Source organism: Eschrichtius robustus, chromosome 3, assembly GCF_028021215.1.
Source record: "Eschrichtius robustus isolate mEscRob2 chromosome 3, mEscRob2.pri, whole genome shotgun sequence".
NCBI classification, from domain to species: domain Eukaryota; kingdom Metazoa; phylum Chordata; class Mammalia; order Artiodactyla; family Eschrichtiidae; genus Eschrichtius; species Eschrichtius robustus.
This window is the reverse complement of record NC_090826.1, coordinates 121,983,688-122,004,938: the sequence shown is the minus strand read 5'-3', so window position 1 is coordinate 122,004,938 and position 21,251 is coordinate 121,983,688. Positions and strand designations below refer to the sequence as shown.

Genomic DNA, 21,251 nt, shown 5'->3' with positions numbered 1-21,251 from the left:
CCTCGCCCACAGATATTCTTTGCCACTTTGCCTGGCTCATCCCAACCCAACCTTCAAATCTCAGCTTAGATGTCTCTTCCTCAGGGAAGCCTTTCAAGACTCCCCACTACTTTCTGGGTTAGGTATCCCTCCCTTGTGTCCCTTTGAACCCCGAGGCGTACCCTTCACTTACCACTCTGGCCTGAAATCACCTGTTTACTTATGTCTCCACCAAACTGGACTGTAAGATCCCCGAACATCTTGATTCTGACCATTCACTGCAGTCTCTTCAGGGCCAGTCAGAGAAGATGCTGAGTCCATTTTTTTTTTGTGTGTGTGGAAAGATCCAGGGCCTCTTAGGGGAGAAACTATTGTGCAAGGCTGCAATTCAGATTTCTTTTGCCAAGACTATCTTGGTAGTTTAAATTCTTGAGAGCTACTATTGACTAGTGGTTTGGGGGAAACAGTCAGACAGAGCTGGTTTGACTTCTGGTCTTATTGTGTAATGTTGAGCTAGTTACTTAAGCCCTAATTTCCTTATCTAATGGAGATAATAATAATGATAATATCCACCTCGCAGGGTTATTTTGACAGTTAAATGAGTCGATATATATAGAAACACTCAGAACAATGCTTGACATACAGAAATGCCCAATAAATGTTAGATATATTGTTATTTTTAAGAATATCCTAAATGCAAATGTGGTAACCTCGATTGGATCCTGGAACAGAAAAAGGACATTGGGGAATAACTGGTGAAATCCAAATAAAGTCTGAAATTTAGTTAATAGTAATATTCCAATGTTAGTTTTTTAGTTGTGACAGATGTACTGTGAGATAACTGTAATATGAGCTAACTTTAGGGGTGAAACTGGGTGAAGGCTATATGGGAATCCTCTGTTCTCTCTTTGTAACTTTTCTGTAAGTCTAAAATTATTCCAGGATATGTTATTATAATTGATATTCATTTTAGTTTCACAATATCCCTCTATGATGTAAGCACTATAATGAGTGCCATTTACAGATGAAGAAACTGAGGCACAGAGAAGTTAAATAACTTGTCCATGGTCACCCTTCACAATCAGGATAACAGAATAAGAATGATTGGTGGGCTGGGATTTAAATAGAATGCAATAATAAACATTTATTGAGCCCCTACTTTGTGCAAGGCATGTGCTGTGTCCATGGAGAATAACAGGCAGTCTCTGTCCTCAAGGTCATGACGAGTAGGAAGCCCAAGTTCACACAGGTGTAAGGACAAAACCAGGGGTAGGAATCCTATGTGTGAGCCCATGCTCTTAACCATCACACCAGACAAATTTGGGGGAATAATGTGCAATTCACAGCGGAAGTGCAGAGGTAAAGGCAGGTGTGGTTGGGGGTTTAGGGACAGCTAGCTCCATGGGCGGACCTTTGATCTAGTCTTGAACGTGAGCATGATTTGATCTGGGTAGAGAGAAAGGGAAAACCTGGAACGGGTCTTTGGGTTGAGCCACCCCTGCCTTCTGCTCTGTTTCCCTTCTTCTAAGCAGTCCTGAGAGCAGGACCATATGGGTACATACTTAGCTATTCTGTTGCTTCATCAGAGACAGGAGGTCACAGGGCATAGAGCATGGGCTTTGGGGTCAGGCAGCCTGAGGTTCAGCAATTGTTCTGCATCTTATCATCTGTGTGATCTTGAGCTGGTTACTTGGTCTCTCTGAGCATCAGAAAAATGAGGAAACAATGACCTCCTGACCTGGTTGTTGTGAGGATTAACCCCATGAGAAAATGTGTCTGATGCGTGGTAGGATGCCGGGCATTTGGTAAGGCCTCAGTAAGTGGTGGCCGGCTCTGTGTGCCTCTCTCCTTCGTTTTGTCCAAGGCTGACATGACGAACCTTTGGTTATGTTGCTAAACATTTCTTTGAAAGGCAGCTTTGTTTAAAGGAAAGAATGTGGACTTTGGGAGGCTGTACTGCTTACCATTTGAGTAAAATAGTGTCACTGTAAACTAGGATTGTTGTGATAATTAGCAGGTAAAGTGTGAAGCTAGCCCATAGACATATTCCATTCATGTTAGTCCTTGTCATTTTGCCTTGTATTTTTCTCCATTTGAATCATTTTAATCTTGACTGCCCCCCACCCCCACCGCCCTAAATTGTTGCTCTTTGAGGACGGATCTCAAATCTTGTATTTGTCACATCCCTCCCTCCAGCACTTAGTTTAGGGGCATAGCATAGTAGGTGCTCATCAAACACAAGTGGGCCCGCTTTCGGGGTGGCCTTCCTCAGCATTTAGATGCCTCCAACAGCTTCTCTAGACTTTGTTCTATGCCATCCCTCTGAGATCAAGGAATTATCCCTGGGTTGGTTGAACAGCAAAGGACCAACCTGTGAAATGGCCACCAAAAGTTTTATTTATTTTACTAGTAGGCTTCAATCTCTAAGACAGCTCTGAGGAGTGGGAAGGGGAGGGCAAGAGGGAAAGCAGGCAGCCTGGGAAAGGTCCATCAGACAGCAGCCCCTGGCAACTAAATCAGCTGAGGAAACCCGTCCTGGCTAGAGTCCACCCTGCTTTGAAAAATCCTCCTGCTGACTTCCACCCTCTGCCCGTGCTCGTCCTCTGCCTCATCCTCGCTCGACCTGCGGCGGGCATTCTGGTAGAGCACGGCGCACACGCCCGTCAGCCAGGCGGCCACGGTGCCCGCGGAGAAGATGCAGAAGCCGATGAGCAGCAGGAAGATGTAGTCTTGGCGGTCCAGGTGCGTGACGCACATGTACCGGAGCGGGTTCCCCACCTTCGTGATGGGCCACCCTGCCAGTTCTGTGGGCTCCAGGCACGTGGCATTTTGTTCATCTAAGAGGAAACACACAGCAGGCAGAGTGCTGAAACAGCAGAACTCCCAGGGTCCTGAGGTCAACAGGGACTTGGAGAGGCTGTCTGGACTCTCGCTACTCAAAGTGTGGTCTGCGGGCCAGCGATATTGGCATCACGTGGACCCCGTTAGAAATGCAGAATCTCAGGCACCACCCCAAGGCCTCCTGAATCAGAATCTGAATCTTAACAAGATCCCCAGGTGATCTCTGGGCACATTAAGGTTTAAGACTGCTCCTCGGCTGCTTTTTGCCCGAGGCTTAGCTGTGTTCAGATTCACCTCCTGAAAATGGGCTTTGCTTTTTAAGGCTCCTCAAGGAATGAGAGACCACAGCAGGAGCCGGGAGGTTGGAAACTTAAGCAAGATTGCCGTGGAGTGTTGACACGCCACAGAAATCCGCCAGTGCTCATCATCTCTGTCTCCCCTTCCTCTTATTGACCCCATCCTTCCCCCTCCACCTTGTCCTTTCCCCTTCCCCTGTTCCTGAGCCCAGCCAGGGATCACTAAGGCCACCCAATGTCATTGCACGCCACTTAGGAGGGGCAAAATTCTCTGGAAATGCCTACTGTGTGCTCTCTATGCCTCACCCTCAGCCCCACCTGCCCGCAACCTGAAGAAATCAAGGGGGAGCTCAGGGAAAAGAGACAGCCAATACCGGAAGCAGTTCTGTTTCTCAGTGATGATGTTGGTATCACTGGATGATCATGTGATCTACATGAGCCTTCAGTCCTTTTTAGCCACTGACTCAGCTGCCTGGCTCCTTCCCTGAGCACCTCTCCACACCAAGCACTGCGGACTTCAGTATATAACAGAAGGCAAAGTGGGCTCTGGAGCCAGACAGACTAGGGTTCAAACCCACTGTTACTTACTAATTTGGTAAACTTCAGCAGGATGTCTGACTCTGTCTCTGAATACCATTGCCTCATCTTACAAAGAAAGATACCTATTCTCAGGGTAGTTAGGAGGATTTAACGGACGCAGGTGAGAAGGCAAGTTATTGTACACAATAGTGCACACAATACACTGTGCACAACAGATACACAGATGACTCAGAGCTCTGTCGTCAGCCCTGCATTTTTCTAGCTCCATATACTCCGCCGTGTTGATGCTGAGGTGCCTGTGAGTGGTGTCCAGGTGAATATAAATGAGCATTAGATAAATGAGCTCACATTCAGGGTTGAGACCAGGGCTTGAGACAACTATGATCCAAATCATAATAGCAGCTAATATTTACCAAGTTCTGTCTACATGCTAAGTGATATACAAATGCTGTCTCGTTTAATTCTTACAGCAACATTGACACACACTATCATCCTTGTTTTACACATAAGGAAACTGAGACTCAGGAAGGTTTCCTAACTTGAAGGTTTTGGATAACCTGCAGGATCCAGGCAGGGGACAGGAGACAGAGAAAACCCAGACTGAGCTATCTGAGCTTTTTTTGCAGAAGTGGGAGATACAGAGAGAGGCAAGTGTGGGGAGAAGCTTCACCTAGATCAGGGTAGAAACTCCAGACTATGTGAAGACACTGATAGCCTTGGCGACCAAGGACGTGAGGGAAATCAGGTTTGGACTGGAGCTAGAAGCAGGAGAATTAGGGAAAGGAATACAGAAGTGAGGTGACTGGGTAGGAGGCAGCTGGCTTTGGGTGGCTGGAGAGAGCTGTCCAGGCTGAGCGCTAAGTCCTCTCCAAGCTGGACACTATTCCCTGCACCCCGGTTCTGGGTCAGTGCACCTGTAGTGAAGTCATTTGTTACTTTCGGGAAGATGGCCTGAAGTCTGTGATGCTGTGAGGACTCCCTGGTGGAGGAGGCTGTAGACATATGAGGAGGGAGCCAGCCTGGGGGCTGCCACATCCACTGGTTGCAAAGACTACAGAGGAAAGGAGAGGAAGAAGCCCCTCTCTAGAACTGAGTGTGGGACAGTGGCCCTCACGGCAACCCTGGCCCATGGGAGAGGGAAAGGGGCCTTGGGCCTCCATCTCAGGGTGCTGTAAAGGGACAGGAACACAATTACACCTCAAGACCTGTCTCTAGTCAGCCTGGTTCCAGGACCTCTGGGGCTTTGCCCAGGAGGCCCAAGAGTGGGGCTGGGGAGGAGGAGGGGAGGCTCCTGCCATCTTCAGGAATTCTAGCAAGAGAGGGCTTAAGTCACCTGCCCAAGCTGCCAGAGACACCACATGGGAATACACGAAGAAAGATGTATTTGAGAAAGGAGAACGTGGGATTTTGAGGGTCTGGAGTGTGCCTATGGGAGTTTATCTCATTCTATTTTTAAAAAGATTAGGCTTTTAAATTGGGGCTTGGGTGGCAGAGATGAGACTAAACATTAAACGCATATTTCTCCATTTTGGAGCATTACCTTGAAAGGAGCAATTAGGCAGTGATTTTAATGCATTGTTAGGCTGCTTTTAAGTGAGGGATGTGGGTGGATCTGTGGGGAGGGTTTTTCTACTGCTGCATTCACTCTCCCCCCTTCATTGCCTGTCACTGCCAAGGTGTGAGCTCTCAACTCTTAGCAGGTCTGTCTCCACCCATTCCCAGTTTCCCAGCTCCGGACCATTTCACACACTCCTGCCAGATTTCCCTTCTGCAAGCTAGGCTCTTGCCAGTCACACTCTGGATCAACACCCTCCTCTGACTCCCCTGTGGGGCTCAGAATAATATCCAGATCACCTGGCCTGGTGTTCAAAGCCCTCAGGATCTGCCCCCTCCTGCCTTTCCCACCTTACTTCTGAGTTCTCCCAGTACCCCGCCCTTTGTTCCAGTCAAATTAAACTGTCTTTATTCCTTGATTACATATCCCCCTTATCTGTACTTAGCTTTGTTACACTGCTCTTTTTGCATCAAATATCTCTTCTTCTAATTTTTGCATGATCAAGTCCTTCCTATCCTTCAAGGTCTAGTGTAAATGCATCTACCCCCAATAATCCTTCCCAAACCACGTCAGAGGGCAGTCATGTGATTGTTCCCACTCCGAACTCATCTATAGCATTTCCTAGTATCATTCTTACTGCACCTATCACATTCTATGTTGCTTGGTGGTTATTTGCTAGAAAACGGGTACATCTTTTCTCTTCTATTAGAGACACTTTTAGCTCTTGACGACATAATCCATGTCTGATCATCACTGCTCTTGATAATAAGAGCTATCATTCACTGAATGAATTACTCAATTTTTAAGTATTTGGGGATTTTCTAGTAATGTTTTTATTATTGAGTTCTAGTTCATTCTACTGTGGTCGGAGACATACTCTTTATGATTTCAGTCCTTTGAGATTTATTGAGAATTTGCTTTATGGCTGGACATAAAGTCGATTTTAGTAGTTTTTGCATGTGCACTGAAAAAAATGTATTCTGTCTTTGTTGAGTACATTGTATGTTGATTAGGGTGTGGTTTTATACAGATCTTCTGTATCTTTATTGATTTTTATTTATATCTTTATCGACTTTTTATATTCTTTGACTTTTTATTGACTTTATTGACTTTTCAAAACTATTGTCTCAGTTACTATTAGATTGTTAGTGGTCTATTAGTTACAGGGGAAGTATGTTAAAGTCACCAGTTATGATTATGCAGTTGTCTACTTCTCTGTATAATTCTGTCAAGTTTTGCTTTACATATTTTGAAGCTATGTTATTAGATGCATATAAAGTTACCTCTTCTTGGTAGATTTACCCTTTTCTCATTGATCAATATCACTTATTATCTGTAGTAATGCTTCGTACCTTAAAGTGTACTCTGATGACATTAGTATGGCTGTACCAAATTTCTTTTGGTTAGTGTTTGCATTGTGTAGCTTTTCCCATCCTTTTACTTTTAATCTTCCTATGTTTCTATACTTAAGGGATATTTAGTAAGCAGGGTGTAGTTGGGTTTTGTTTTTCATCAATCTAGCAAACTTTGTATTTTAATCAGCCCATTAATGTTTAATGTTAGACTGATATATTTGGATTAACTATTTGTTTTCCATTTGTCCTACTTTTTAAATGATCCTATCCCTTGACTATGTTCCTTCTATTTTATTATTTCATTTCCTCTTCTTTAGCTTGTTAGTCATGCATTCTTTTCCTAGTCTAGTATGATGACTTTAGAGTTTATAGACCCATCTACTCATCCTGGAATGTCTGATATATGCTAGACACCATATAAGGTGCTTCACAAAATTAAACTCTACTCTTGAGCACCCCACTAAGTAGTTTTAATTATTCCCAGGCTACAGAATGAAATAAATTGTTCATCAATTATTCTGTCTCTGACTTTCTTGATCTCCTTGCCTCTGAGAAAAGGCTACCAGGTACTGCTGTGTATTCTGTGCGCCGCACAATCCCAGGGCTTTCAATCACATTACAAACATGTGACTAAGCCCCATCTTATCACTTCCTCAGCTCTACTTCATGGGTGCAGGGCATTTGCCCCAGTTAAAGCGCCCAGGTACAATTACAGGTATCATTAATGTTTAAATTCTTCCTGCAAATAGTTCCTAAGGAAACATAAACTACCACCTTATTTAGTTCCACATGCGGCACGTTGCTCACAGGTGGAAAACCTGTCCGCCAAAATCGAATGCATGGAGGAGCAAGAGCTTCTGGGGCCCAGAACCACACCTGTTAATGCAGGAGCCCAGAAAGCCTTCCTTCAGAAAGCCAGCTTGAACCTCGTGGTTTTAAGAGGAACTGTTCCTTTTCTTGGCCTGCAGAAGTGACTACAGTTCTGAGGTCTGCTTAGCTCTCCGGAGGAGCAGGCTGTTCTGAGCTCCCTGGGCAGTCTTGCTTAGGAACTGTCTGGGCTGAGCGGAGGCCAGCCTCCATGTGGTGGCCACGTAAAGTGAGAGGATAGAATTTGGAGACTTCTCTCTCAATTACACTGCAACTGCTCCTTGGAGAGCAAATACCAGTTTCTATCAGCTTAAGCACTTTGTCATGAAACTTCCACCTGGAACATAGAGAAAGGTCTAATTCCCTCATTTTTCCTCCTTAGGCCCTAGCTTGCCTGAACATCATTAGATGTTCAGTGTTTTTTTCTCCAGCTAAATTATGTATTTGTCAACTACCTATTCATTTGTCTGCCTCCGCCCACTAGATTATGAACTCCATGAAGACATGGATTTGTTTTCACTGTTGTGTCCTCAACATCTAGAATAGTGCTTAACACATACTAGAGCTCAAAGTATGTTTGTTGAGTGAATTAAATATTGTTTGTTATTAATGCCCCTTGGGGGTCAGTGTCATTGACATAATGCTCGGCTGGAAGAAAGGGAACCTGGGGAGATAGAAGACTATAGGTGGGTCAGCTAACGTCTTGCCACCTTGGACTACTCTACACTAGGCTAATACCAATCCCTGCTTACCTCGTGAGAGTCTGGGGAAGGATTCAGTGAGCTAAGGGGTGTGAAGTCCTGGAGGAGGCAGGAACAGATGACTGTTCTGTTCAAATGGAGGGGTAAGCCTTGAAGTGTCCTCTGAGACTGCAGAGAAGGAAACGAGGGTAAGTGCAGATGGGGAAGGGGCTGAGGATGCAAGGGCTGCCAGCATGATGGCAAAAGGTAGTTATTATTATTTCCCAATTACTGTTTGAAAGTAGAGACCCTATTTGTTCACCTTTGTATCCCTAGTGCCTGGTACACAATAGAGGTTTGATAAATGTCTTTTGAATGCATAGAGAATGGGTGGATTATTGGTTTAATCTCATACAGCAGTTCTTAAACTCATATTTTTGGCCTTGTTGTTTAGGACTGGTTTCTGATGGAATTTGAGGGGATCACTATCATATTCTGCTGTACTATGGGTGGCCCAGAGGAGAAGACTCCCTAGAGGGAAACCTAGACTCGACCGTATAGCAGCCCAGCACCACCAAAGCCAACTGGCCAGCAAGGCCCCCTTCTTAGACCCTCATGCATGGTCCTCTGAGCATTTCTAGTCCTCCATTGGCTCCTACCTTTGCCTCCCTAGAGCTCCTTTTCCTCATCACCCAGCTGTCTTCCCTTGATGGCATGAGCCAGGCTTCAGCAAATTACAACCTGTGGGCCAAATCCATCCTGCAGCCTGTTTTTGTAAATAAAGTTTTATTGGAACACAGCCATGCCCATTCATTCATGTATATTCTATGGCTGCTTTCATGTTACAAATGACAGAGTGAGTAGTGGCAACAAAGACCCACAAAGCTTAAAATGTTTATTATTTGCCCTTTCATAGAAAGTGTGTGCTGACTCCTGGTCTGAAGCATCCTTGGCTTTGGATGATTTGGGCTTGGGCAGTACAGTTCTTATCTGATACAATATTTTCCCTTGGATAAAGAGTTCATATTTTGGTAAAGGTTAAACCTGATTCATAGACTCTTGGAACATTATAGGAACAACCTTGAAATCCAGCAAGTTCAACCTGATTATTCCTGTGCTTTAAAGGTGCTTTAGTCTACAGGACTGGTTTTTTTGTATAAGTGGTTGTATATGGGCAAGATTTAGAGGTAGAAAGACCCCTTTTCCTCATAATACTTCTCATGTGCTTGTCAGTGCCCAAAATTCTGTCAGCAGGAGATAGAACCTTTCATTCCACTGATAAAAGAAGGCTTAAAGTGTAAAGTCCTCTGAAAAAGAAGCCAATGACTTAAGCCCTTCCCTGGGGAACCCCTGCTACTGCCTTTCTTGAGCAGGTTTTGATGGAGGAGGGGAACCAGCTACATGACAGGTCTGGGGGATGGTACCAGGCAGTTCCTGGAAGCTAATGGCAAACCCTAGTTTGCTCTCAGTTTGGCCTAGAGCTGGACCTGCTGAATAATAACTCATCTTCTCAGAAAAATCCAGAGAGTGGACAGTTATTATCCTAATGGATAATAGGCAACTTAGAAAAGTTCCGTGGTGGAAGGCAGCACCGTTCACCAGTCACCCAGGCAGAAACTTGGGAGCCCTTCCTGTTTCCTCTCTCACATCCCATAATTTAAGCCATGAGACAATCCTGTTAGTCTTACCTTCAAAATATATCCCAATTCTTACTTCTTCTTATCTTCTGGACCATTACCCTGGGCCAAGCCACAGTCTTCCCTTGGGCCAAGCCACAGTCTTCCCTTCGCCTGAACTGTGACAGCCTCTTAACTTGTGTTCCCACTTTCCACAGTCTCTCTCCATCTAGCAGTGGGAGCCAGCTGTAAACCATAGATCGTGTCACTTCCCACTCAAAACCCTTTCATGACTTCCTGTCACATTTAGAATAAAGTCAAAAGCCTCTCCATGGCCTGTTGGTCCTATAAGATCTGGCCTCTGATTTTTTACCTCATTTCTTGCCTTGGCTTCACTCCACTTCAGCCATACCCACCTTCCGCTACATCGAGCTCATTCCACCCCAGGGCCTTTGCACTTGTTTTTCCCTCTGTCTAGAAATACCACACCACCCTGCACCATATTTCCATTGCTGGTCCCTTCACTTTATTAAGTTCTCTGCTCTTCTTACTTGATGCTTCAATATGTTGGCATTCCCCAAAGCTTCTGTCCTTGCCCTGTTACCCTCTCACTCTAAACTCTTTCCCTGGCTGATCTCATCCTTTGTTTGGTTTTGATGATCACCAGTGAGCTGATGATCTCCAAACATATATTTTATTCTCTATTCTGAATTTCAGGTCAGAATATCCAAATGCCTCCTGGCTCACAAAGACCTCCCACTCAACACATTCAAGATAGGACTTGGCTTCTCCCCTAACCCCTTCACTGCCCCTCCTCTCAGTGGAGCCCCCATAGTTGTCCAAACCAATACTTGATTTTTTTCCTTTCCTTTATTTTCCATGTCTCATTGATTTTTTATTCACTCAAATATTTCTTGAGCATTTTCTCTGTGTCTGAATCTTTCTGAAGATTCAGACCTGCTCCTTGCTCTTACAGACCTTCCTGTCTATCAGGGAAGACAAATGTTAAATTAATACAAATCTGTTAATTGTGCTAAGAGTCACAAAGGGAGTACAGGGAACTCTGGGAGGGTCTAGTTCAGTCCCAAGTCCTGTTGCTTCTACCTTCTAAACAGCTCCTTCTGACCTGTCTGTACCTCTTCATCCACACTGTTGTCATAGGCTGCCATCCTCTCTTGTCTGAATGCCCATACGAGCCTCCTAGCCCTGTATCCATCTTGCCTGCCTGGCAAAACTTCTCAGGATACATTGCATGTTCCCTAGAAAAACCATAAACAAAGGCCCTAGATGGCTGGACCCCTGTTTCTCTTTCTAGCTGCATCCACGCTTTGTTGGATTCCTTATAGCTTGGGGAATTCTTCATCTCTAGAGATGAAGAAACTGAGGTTGGCTGCTTTGGCTGGCCTTGCACTGCCTCCTTCCAGGGGCCTGAGTGGTGCTGGGCGATCAGAGGGGCCATGCATAGAGGTCTGGCATTTCTGAGCTTGAGGGAACTTTAGATCATCCAACCTCAGGGATTCCAAAAGGGCTGAGTTAGAGGTCCTTCCCAAACTGCACATCCTTGCCATCCCCATCCCTTCTCGAATTTTCGGGAAGATTTAGGGATCACTGAATCAGTTGCACCCCTCTCAGCCCCCTCATTGTCCTCATGAGGCTGCTCCTCTGGCTCTCAGCAGGAGGGAGCCACAAGGCCAGGGTGTTCGTGATAAGGTGGGAGAGATGTGCTAGCGGAGCAGTTGACAGCCTTGGCAATGACTGCTGCCCAGCTGTTCCCTTTTTTGGTGTCTGGTCTTTATTGCAATTTCCCTGATGGAGGAGATGGGTTAGCATTAATAGTGGAAGGGTGTGAGGACCTGAATTCATTCTGGAAATCTAAGTTTTGGCACAGTTGTAGATGATTTTGTACTTGGTGGATTGAAATGGGGCCATTATCATATGAGAGCAGCCTTGAATACAAGATGAAATAGCCTCAGAATGAAACTGAGATGTTCCCTGTTCAAAATGCCCTCAAAATGACTTGGACTTGAAACAGCACATGACCCAACCCATCTGCTCCCTGCAGATGTCCCTGAGTGGCTTTGTCCCCCTGCCTCGGCAGCACTCCTGCCCGGACTCCTCTTTTTGACTTGTGGGCCCCACCATTGGACTAAGCAGGACTGCCTAAGGACTATAATTTAAGGGCTGACACAGACGGACCCTCTGTCCTGAGACCACCTCCACATCTACGCTAGTAGCCTGTGATTTTCTGAATTCTCACTGTTTCTGGTTGTTCCCTGTCACATTGCAAATGCCCCTTGAGGGAGACATATCAAAACATTATCAGCTACTAACATCTTAGTGCAAATCAATTTATTCATCAGTTGGAGCAGCCACCATAGAGCTAGAAGCCAGACCATTGTCCTAGGGTTTCTCAAAATGTGGCCTAAGGAGGACCTGCCCCAACATCTCACTGAGTCATCACCTCTGGACGTGGAGCCTGGGCTCCTGTGCTCATTAGAGTTTGAGAACCGCTGGTGGAGCAGGCCAGGCCTGGGAGGAAAGTCCAGGGCACTGAGTCCCTGGGAGGTGGAGGCATTGTTCAAGGCCAGGAGAGGGTGCTTAAGATAGGAGGCGGGAGAGTGCAGGAGCTAGAGGTTGCACTTCCTAATTGTGTGACCACAGCCCTCATCTCTAGGAACACCTGCACCTCGACACGGACTCATTGTGCACTTGCTCACCGGGGACCCTGTCTGCTGACCACTGCTCTCCTCTTCCTTCATCTAAGTGCATCTTATCTTTCTATTTAGGTCCATAGGCTGCCAACTAGAAGGGATTTATAGAGTATCTAATCCTATTCCCTTGTTTCAGAGACAAATGAGACTCAGAGGGAAAAATGACTTGCCCCAAATCACACAGTGGCATGGCTGGGATCAGGCTTCCTGGCTTTCAACTGCATTTTCTCTCTCTGGTATCCCTAGATTTGCCTAATCAAAGACAGGAATTATGACTTCTTTCCCTGTGATAAAGCACCCCAGCAACATAAATACAATGTTGGGCACGTAATAAACATACAATAAATGTTTCAGAGTTGAATAGACTGTGATGTGCCTGATAGTAAGGAAATATCATGGCAGGGGAGTAAACATTGAACTTGGGTGTCAGAAGATCTCCACGCTGGGCTGGGCTCTATAGCCACTTACCTGGGAGGTGGCTAGATTCTAAAGTTCCAGCTTAAGCTTCCTATATCTTCCTATATTAAAGGCTTCGCCCACCAATATGGTGGCCACTAGCCATACGTGCGGCTATTTAAATGAATTGAAATGATGTAAAATTAAAAATTCAGTTCCTCAGTTCCACTAGCCTAATTTCAAGAGCTCAATAGCCACATGTGGCTAGTGGGTAGTGTATTGGACAGCACAGATGTAGACCATTTCTACTGCTGCAGAAGCTTTTGTTGGACAGTGCTGGACCAGACTTTGAGGGTGGAGGGGATGTAGGAAGCCAGGCTTTTTCTGTCCAGGAGCTTAGAGCTAGTGAGTTTTTAAGAGCATCTTCAGAGGCATTCAACCCTGTCCTGCTGGGGAGCCCTCTCCTGGGAAGAGCTCAATTTCTACTTTCACCTTCAAACAGCATTAATGACTGGAAAATTACAGTTCCAGCCAGGAATTAGTTCTCCTATTTTCTGACCTGAGCCCAAAAGGAAATGGAATCTGTGAACCTGTTTTAACTCTGTATTGATCAGAGCATCCAGGCAACCAGCACATTTCAACTCACCTCCATTTCTGCTATGATTTTTGTGTTTGGAAAGTGAATACATGAACTCTTTGAGGACTGGGCAGTTTTCAGTGCATCTGGTGAGTATATCATTGGAGGGTTTCCTTTGAGGAAGACTCTTGATAATAGCGCCAAATCTCTTGTCAATATGGGAAAGTTTTGATGTTCCTATCTGCTGTAGCCTTGTGATGAAATAAGGTGAATAAAACATTCAGCCTCCTCTACAGCCCCTCTGTGGGGGGCGAACTTAGCCAAGTTGTGACATAGGGGAAGGACATATTATTGCCCTGATGTCTTTTGTTTTAACACCTCTCCATTTCTTTCCTGGATCTTGGCTTCCTTCAAGGTTCCCCCACTGCTGCAGAATTAATCTTAGCTAATTGTATTTCCCAAGAACTCACTCTTCCCTCTGATATGAAAGTTGATAAAAGCTTAGGGGCACCTGTATTATTCTTCCCTGGAACTTACATATTTGTTCACAGTCCTTTTCAAGATTGGGGCACTTTTAGGGACCCAGAAGGATGAATCTCTAATGGCTAATTTTAGCCCAATGGTAGGCAGTGGATGGGGAGAGACTGGGGCAAAAATACTGCTCATTACTCTTCAGATCACGAAACTACACCATGTAGGTGACTTTCTTCTCCCAAGGCCATGTCTGCCCCATAGTTGAACTGACCTTCTTGCCCTCATCCCGTGAAAGACGTCTGCATGTTCACACCTGTTTCTGGAAGTGGGGTTTGTGTTTAAGGTAGAACTTCAGTTCCAGACTCAGGTGACTCAGGAAGAGCCACCTTGCTGCTGCTGGCCCAGCCCTGAGTCTCATGGCCTGGACTGAGATCAAGCCTTGATTTGGGCTTCTGGTTTTATTCCCCAGTGTCTGAACTCCTGTATTCATAACTCATCCAATATTCAACTCCAGGATTCCCTCTGTCCCATTTTCTCAGGGATTAGAGTCCTGGAACCTGCTGTCTACCTTCCCATCTCCTATTTATATCCCCATATGCATTTGTACGGTCATGTCTCCTGGACAGGGTACACTGTCCGCCAATAAGGCTGAGCCTTCCTGAAGTCCACTGCTTGTCCCAGGGACCACCTGACTGATATTTGCTACTCTCTTAGTATCCTGTGTCTTTCCTACATCTGCCAACCATTTGTTTATTGAATGTTTATGGTGTGCCAGGCTTAATGTTAATGGCAGTTCATAAATGTTTTCATTTCATCCTTACACCAGCCCTAGACAGGTTGGTTCTATTACTAGACCTGTCTGAAAGATGAGGAAATTGAAGTGTGGAGAGGTTAAGTAAATTATCTGATCTCCTACAGATACTAAGTGGCGGGGCTAGGGTCATGATCCACAACTGTTACACTCCAGAACCTGAGCTCTTCACACTGGGCTCTCCTGCCTGTATGGTGGCCGTCCTTCACCACCTGCAGCTGAGGCTGTCCCAAGTACTTGTTCTACCCCAAAAGGCACATGCTTGCCTTTTTTGTCTTGCTGTGTCCAGTGAGGTTAGTTCTGCTGCACCTAATTGGACCATGGGACACATAAGGTGCAGGTGGCCCATAGTCAGATGAGTCTCAATACACAACCCCAGGGTTCTTGTCTAGCTACCTCTATGAACACTTGTTTGGCATATAATAGGCACTCAAGAAATATTTAAATGGATGGATGCGTGAGCTGAGTGGTACCATGGAGGTCCCTTACTTCACTACCTTGCTTTTTAAGGGGTCTATATACTGGAATTCTGCTGTCATACAGACCTCAATACTGCACTGCAGGCAAAATCTCCCAATACTGAGGTTTAGTATCTCCCTGGGTCTAAAATGAACCCCATCTTTAAGTTGGATTCTCCTTTATAAATAACCAGGTTATTTAGCTTATTTCATAGAAATTCTTCCTGTATCCTGAAATTTGGGCACATGGGGAAGAGATGTGTAGATCCCATTCTAGAACATGCCAGAGAGTACCGTTTTGATAGAAAATGTGGTATAATAGGTGGGCTAAAGGTTGAGAGTTCAACTAGAGTGTTTGTAAATAGCAAAGATATTTCCACCTAACAGAGACATGAATCATCATATGAGAGTCACATGAAATAAACATCTTCCATTATGTTGAGCTCTGGCTAAAGGGCAAGAGAAGCATCTAATGAATTTTATTGCGTGAGTGTTTTCAGCTTTTTGTGTATGTGTGTGTGTGTGTGTTCATGTGTTGATGTGTATCTGTGCATTTATATGTGCATGTGTGTCATGCATATGTAATATGTGGGTGAGTGTGTATGTAATTATGTATGTATGGTATGTTTGTGTAGCTACAACTTTGTGTTTGTATATGTGCATGTATGTATGCGTTTACATGTGTGTTCATGTGTATGTTTGTGGTTGTGTGTGTGTGTGTGTGTGTGTACGGGAAGGGAGAACCAGACTGAATAACATGCAAAGGAGAGCAAACACTGAGGTTAGGTTCATTCTTTTAGAGTTCGGGTAGATTGGGGTGAAACCTCGGTTTGCAAGGGAAGTGCAGGCATATTATATGAGTTTATGATGACTAGGGCTTGTTATCCAATGAAAATGATCTAGTGTGAGTTCCAAGTGTAGACAGATAGGAAATAAAGTTGAAATTTAGGTGCTGTGGGCATATGCTTATAACATGACTTATATTTATAACTAAAGTGACTTATTGGATCATAGTTATGTAATTTGAGGATTTAAGAGAGAGTAGCCACATGGGAAAAGACCTAAATTTGAAATCAGGAGGTTCAAACCATTTTCTTGCCTTTTAGTAGCTGTGTGGTTTTGGGTGAATCAGTCTATCTTCTCAACCATAGGATAGGGGTTAAAAATACCCATCCTAGACTCTTCCACAGTCCTAGAGCACAAAATTTAAGGGTTGGTGTGACACTCAAGTAAAGAAACTGAAACAGCTGTGTGAAAAAACTTCAGCAGCTGCAAATCTCGGTACAAAGCTAAATTATTCTATGTCTGGCCTGGGGCTCACTGCTGTGTTTAAGAGATAATAATAGTGAACTGGAGCAATGAGACCATATTTCTGTATGAAGTGAACTGGGAGGGTTCCTCTACGCCACCAAACAGCAGAGGGAGATGAGCAGATTAGCAGGTGTGTGTGTGTGTCAGGGTGGGGAGCTCCCACTGGCCAGTGGATGAAAGCTTTGTCTACCTCAAAAGCCAGATTCTTCATTCACGAGGAGCTTATGAGCTTGACAAGATAGATAGACACCCGCCTCTGACGTTTTTGAAAATATGCAGTGAAACAGACCTGGTTTATAATCCTTTTCAATCCTGGATTGAATTGAGTCAGGGAGTCCAAAGTAGTTAGCCTGAAAGTTCTGAGAATATACAACTTTATAAGCACAATTCTGATTACGGGAGATTTGGTGGGAGGTGAAGTGATAGGCTTAGGCACTGGGGAAGAAGCCAAGCTACTTATCTTTTTCAGCTAAGTAGGGGGTCCTCCTGGCAAATTGGTGGTTTCTGCTCAAGGAAAATGTGTATGAACGGTGGGGAGGGCGCAAGAAAAGATGATGCTGGCCCACAGGCTAGTTACGTGTACGCTGACAGGGAGAATCCCATTTGGGAATCACATTCGATGCATGAGAATGATTAACACTGACCCTCTTTTAGAGAGCTTTCTAGAAACCAGCACAGCACCAGTCATTGAGAAAAGTGGAAGGCATGATCACTGGAAAGGCAAGGCAAGCCCCCCAAGAAACTGCTCCTGTGTTCTTTTATGATTAGTACTGTTAAGATGGTCTGACAAAGTTTGTTCCTTTTGATTTATTCTAACTCAAGTTGAAGTACCTGGCAGCAGGGCCAGGTGCCTCGGGCACAAAATTTAAGGAGACAGTCTCGGTGCCACCTTCGATTCTGCATCCTGGGAGCCTTGCTTGCCTCACCACAGTCCAGCCCCTGCCTGGAAGACAGTTCAAGACACGTGCATTGGAAAGCCAGGAGGGCACATTTTTACTCGCTCTCACCACCCAGCTCCTTCTCCCCCAGTGCTCCTTAAAGTCTGTCATTTTGGTCAGGAATCTTTCTAGAATGTTGCCACACGGGCAGGACTTCAGGGTGGAAACTTCAGCAGGACTTTTGTGAAGCTGGTGCATGAAAATATTTTCAAAAACACACACCCAGGCAAGGAAGAGAGGACATGGCTCTGATAGGTTTTAATTACATCAGTGCCTCCAGGCTTTCTGTGAGGGGTTATTTCACATTTCTCCGAAGCTCTGACTTCCCTGGGTGAAAGTGGTATTGGTGGAGTGGGGGAATTGAAGGATGAGAATGGGACAGTAAAGTCACGGAAAAGAAGAAGGGATGAGGCACCGGAGTGCCCCAGGGACCATGGCAGAGGGGTGGGGACAGTGGATAGAGTGGCAGCAACTGGCTTGGAACTCTACCAGGTAAGACTTGAGAGTCTGCCTGTGAGATTGGAATCTCCCTGCTTGACACAGTGGACACTGGTGGTCCATTCGCCACCCATTCATGCCGTGCTCTCCTTCCTTGTGAGGTTAGCATCTGAAGACAGAGAAGATATCTAAAGCCTCCTCTTCTCCTCCCTTTCTCATTCATGTCCAGGTCGCTCACGTGCCCCTCCTCTGTCTCTATTGAACTTTCCCTTCTATATATCGTACCACTGGATTTTCCGCTGGCTATGAATGACTGAATTTACTTTTAGATCCTGAAAAAAGTCAGTCACTGACTTAAACAGATTAAAATAGTTTACCAATGGAATACAGTGTCCCTGTATTACTTTGTCACTTTGCAGTTACAGTACTTTACCATTTCCACACATATCATTTCCTGTTGACATGACAACTCTGTATGTTTGGTAATATTGTCCCTACTTTATGGATCAGGAAACTGAGGCACAGAGAAATTGTGACTTCCCCAAGGGCAGCCAAGTAGTAAGGGCTGAGTGTGGGAGCAGAACTCAGCTCTTTGGATGGCTATTCTAGAACTTTTTCTACTGGTCCTTACTGCCTCTACAGTCAGCCCGAGGATGGATCCTGCAGGGCAATAAGTAAGCTTTCAATCAACTTTACCCAGATCTCTCTCCCACACTGACCATCTTTTGACTTCACTTTTTCTGGAACCAATTCCTCCTATGCCATCACATCCTCATCCCCGCACCCAATCAAGTCCTCACCTGGATGATTCAGAGGGGACACTATTAAGTAGATGGTGAAGTCCAGGAAAGAGCAGTTGCATTTCCAGGGGTTTCCACTCAGATACAGGGTCTGGAGTGTTATGAGGTTATGGAAGGCGGCATGGTCCAAGGTCTGCAAGCCGGTATTTCTGAGGTCCAGGTACCTCAAAGAGCTGGTGTTGGCAAAGGTGTACTTGTTGAGTGATAACAGATGAGGGTTGCTGGAGATGTTCAGCTGCACCAGGTTGCTGAGCACGGAGAAACTGTATGGGGAGATCAAGGTTAAATTGTTGAAGCTGAGATCGAGGTAGATGAGTTTGAAGACCCCGACGAAGGTATAATCCATCACCTCCTGAATCAGGTTCTTCTGACAGTCCAAGTAAACAAGGTCACTGAGGAGTCCTAGATTCATCGCTGGCAAAAAACGGATGCTGTTATCATTCAGGTACAGCCTCCGGGTGTTCAGGGGTATGTCAGAGGGGTATTCAGTTAACTGGACCCCTGAGCAGATCACTTCTTGGGCTTGACACTGACAATTATTTGGACACCTTGACCCCGATACCAGTCCCATTCCAAAGGAAAAGAGTAACCACCCAGGCCCAGGGCCTGAAGCACGGGACATAGTAAGAAGCGGCGACTACCCTCCTTCCACTTTCCAGCGGGCGCTGTCCCTCTGATCGGGAGGTTGCCGAGGGGCGTGGTGGGGCGGGGGGAGGGGCGCTGGAAAGAACTGTAACACTCTGGCTTTGGGCGAAGCGATTTTCCATTACAGGAGAACTGAACAGAAGCTGAAACGCGAGGCCCAATGCCCTGCAGCCCGGCTTGGTGGCTCTGCCGATTGCTCACTCCCAGACTGCCGCTGGAAGCCTGCCGGCTTGGCGGCTGTAAAAGGTCTCACTCTTTCCCTGCGTTCGCAAGTGAAGGGGAGCCAGGGCAGAGCCACATGACAATGAGGTTGCCAGTTGACACCTTTGTGATGTCAGCAGCCTCCGGAGACTGCCCAGCTGAGGGAGGGAGAGTCCTGACTCTTCTTCCGGGTGGTGTGAGGGTGTTTTGTGTAACTCAGTAAGCCGGCTGTCCCTGGGGGAGTGGGGGCGTGCGGCGTGGGAGTGGGGGGAAGCGCACGGATTCACCGTGTGTGCGCGTGTGTATCAGCTCCCCAAGGAGGTGCAGTGGATTGGACTAGATTGGACCCCCTAATCCGCAGGCCATAGAGGGATCACGGAAATCTCCAGTCCAACTCCCTTTTTTTACTGATGTGAAAAGTGACCTGTCTGAGGTCAGTTCTCAGCGTGGGTCTCTTCCTTAGGTACTGAGTTTGGATAGGTGCCATTTTTTGGGTGTTGTCGGGAGAAGATGGGAAAGGGTGGAGGAGGGGGGAGCTCCTTTGAAATGAGGCAAGGGAAATTCCCTGATAAGGTGGTGTTCTTACTACTGTATTCCCAGTTTGCATACAACCCTGTCTGCATTTGGAATATATATGTGTACTAGTATTTAAAAGCCTTTTGAGCAAGTATAAATATTCCCTCTAAAACAAAACCCAAATGTATTTAAAAAAAATCTGAGTGCAATGATAGGAACTATTTCTTACCATTTATATTCTAGGATTTTTAAAATAATGAGGGCCTCACTAGTGCTTCTAGTATGAGTTTATACTCATTAGCTGCTTGAGGGATAATGGGAGGGGGTCTTTTGGAGGGAAGGATGGAGAGTCTGGAAGCTTAAGTGTTAGGATGTATCACCCATTCTATGGAAGAAGGCACATTGGGCAGAAACAAAGAAAAAGCATCTCAGGAATTAAAATTTTTATTTTGGGGAAAATAGGATTTCATTCTTTGAAACATTCATAGATAACATAACTTGAATATTAATAAAGTAATGAAATCTATATTTAGCTTAGCACAGTGCCTGGCACCTGATATGTAATAAATATTGATTGAATGAATGATGTGTGAATGTCTCTGATGGTTTGCTCCCTTTTCTTGTTTCTCTGCCAAGAGAGAAATTAATAAACTCAAGTGGATTTGAGTTTGGCTGGTTAGCTAATGCTTGATTGTGTTTACTTACTCAGCATTCCCAGGGTTACTGGCCATGAATTAGGATGATGACTTCGGTGTGTTTACCGAATTGAAAGTGACCTTATTTAAGTAGAAATTTAAACACTTAAAATAATGACCCAAATGATAATTGTACTAATTGAAGGAGAATTTTATTGATAGACGTGTCACCCTCTCCTTATAATTAAAAAAATAAATAAATTCCTGGCCAGATCTTACATGATTGCCCAGGAGAGGAATTTGGAACATGAAGTCTGTGGAGAAGAATTAATTTCCAAAGTGACTGTTTCTTTTCGGGGCTGGGGCAAAGGTATGGTTTGACGGTGGGGTGTGGTGGGGATGCTTTATTTAGATGGCGCTGTGTGTGTTGTGTTTCTTTTTGATGAGAGATGATACTGCCTGGCCTACCAGGGCTCGTGGACTGATTTCACTGATGTTCCACCTTTTCTTTCTTTTTTAAAAAAATCTTCTCAATGCTTTATTTTTTATTTTTAACATTTTTATTGGAGTATAGTTGATTTACAATGTTGTGTTAGTTTCTGCTGTACCGC

General features: G+C 45.2%; 1 protein-coding gene across 1 annotated transcript; it reads right to left on the bottom strand.

Moving 5' to 3' along the window:
• Window positions 1–2,490: 2,490 nt before the first annotated feature.
• LRRC52 (leucine rich repeat containing 52) lies at window positions 2,491–19,265 on the bottom strand. The gene is made up of 2 exons (XM_068538348.1): window positions 18,644–19,265; window positions 2,491–2,816 (listed from the first exon to the last, which is right to left on the bottom strand). The coding sequence occupies exons 1-2, from the start codon at window positions 19,263–19,265 to the stop codon at window positions 2,491–2,493; spliced, it is 948 nt and encodes a 315-aa protein (XP_068394449.1).
• Between the last annotated feature and the right edge of the window lie 1,986 nt (window positions 19,266–21,251).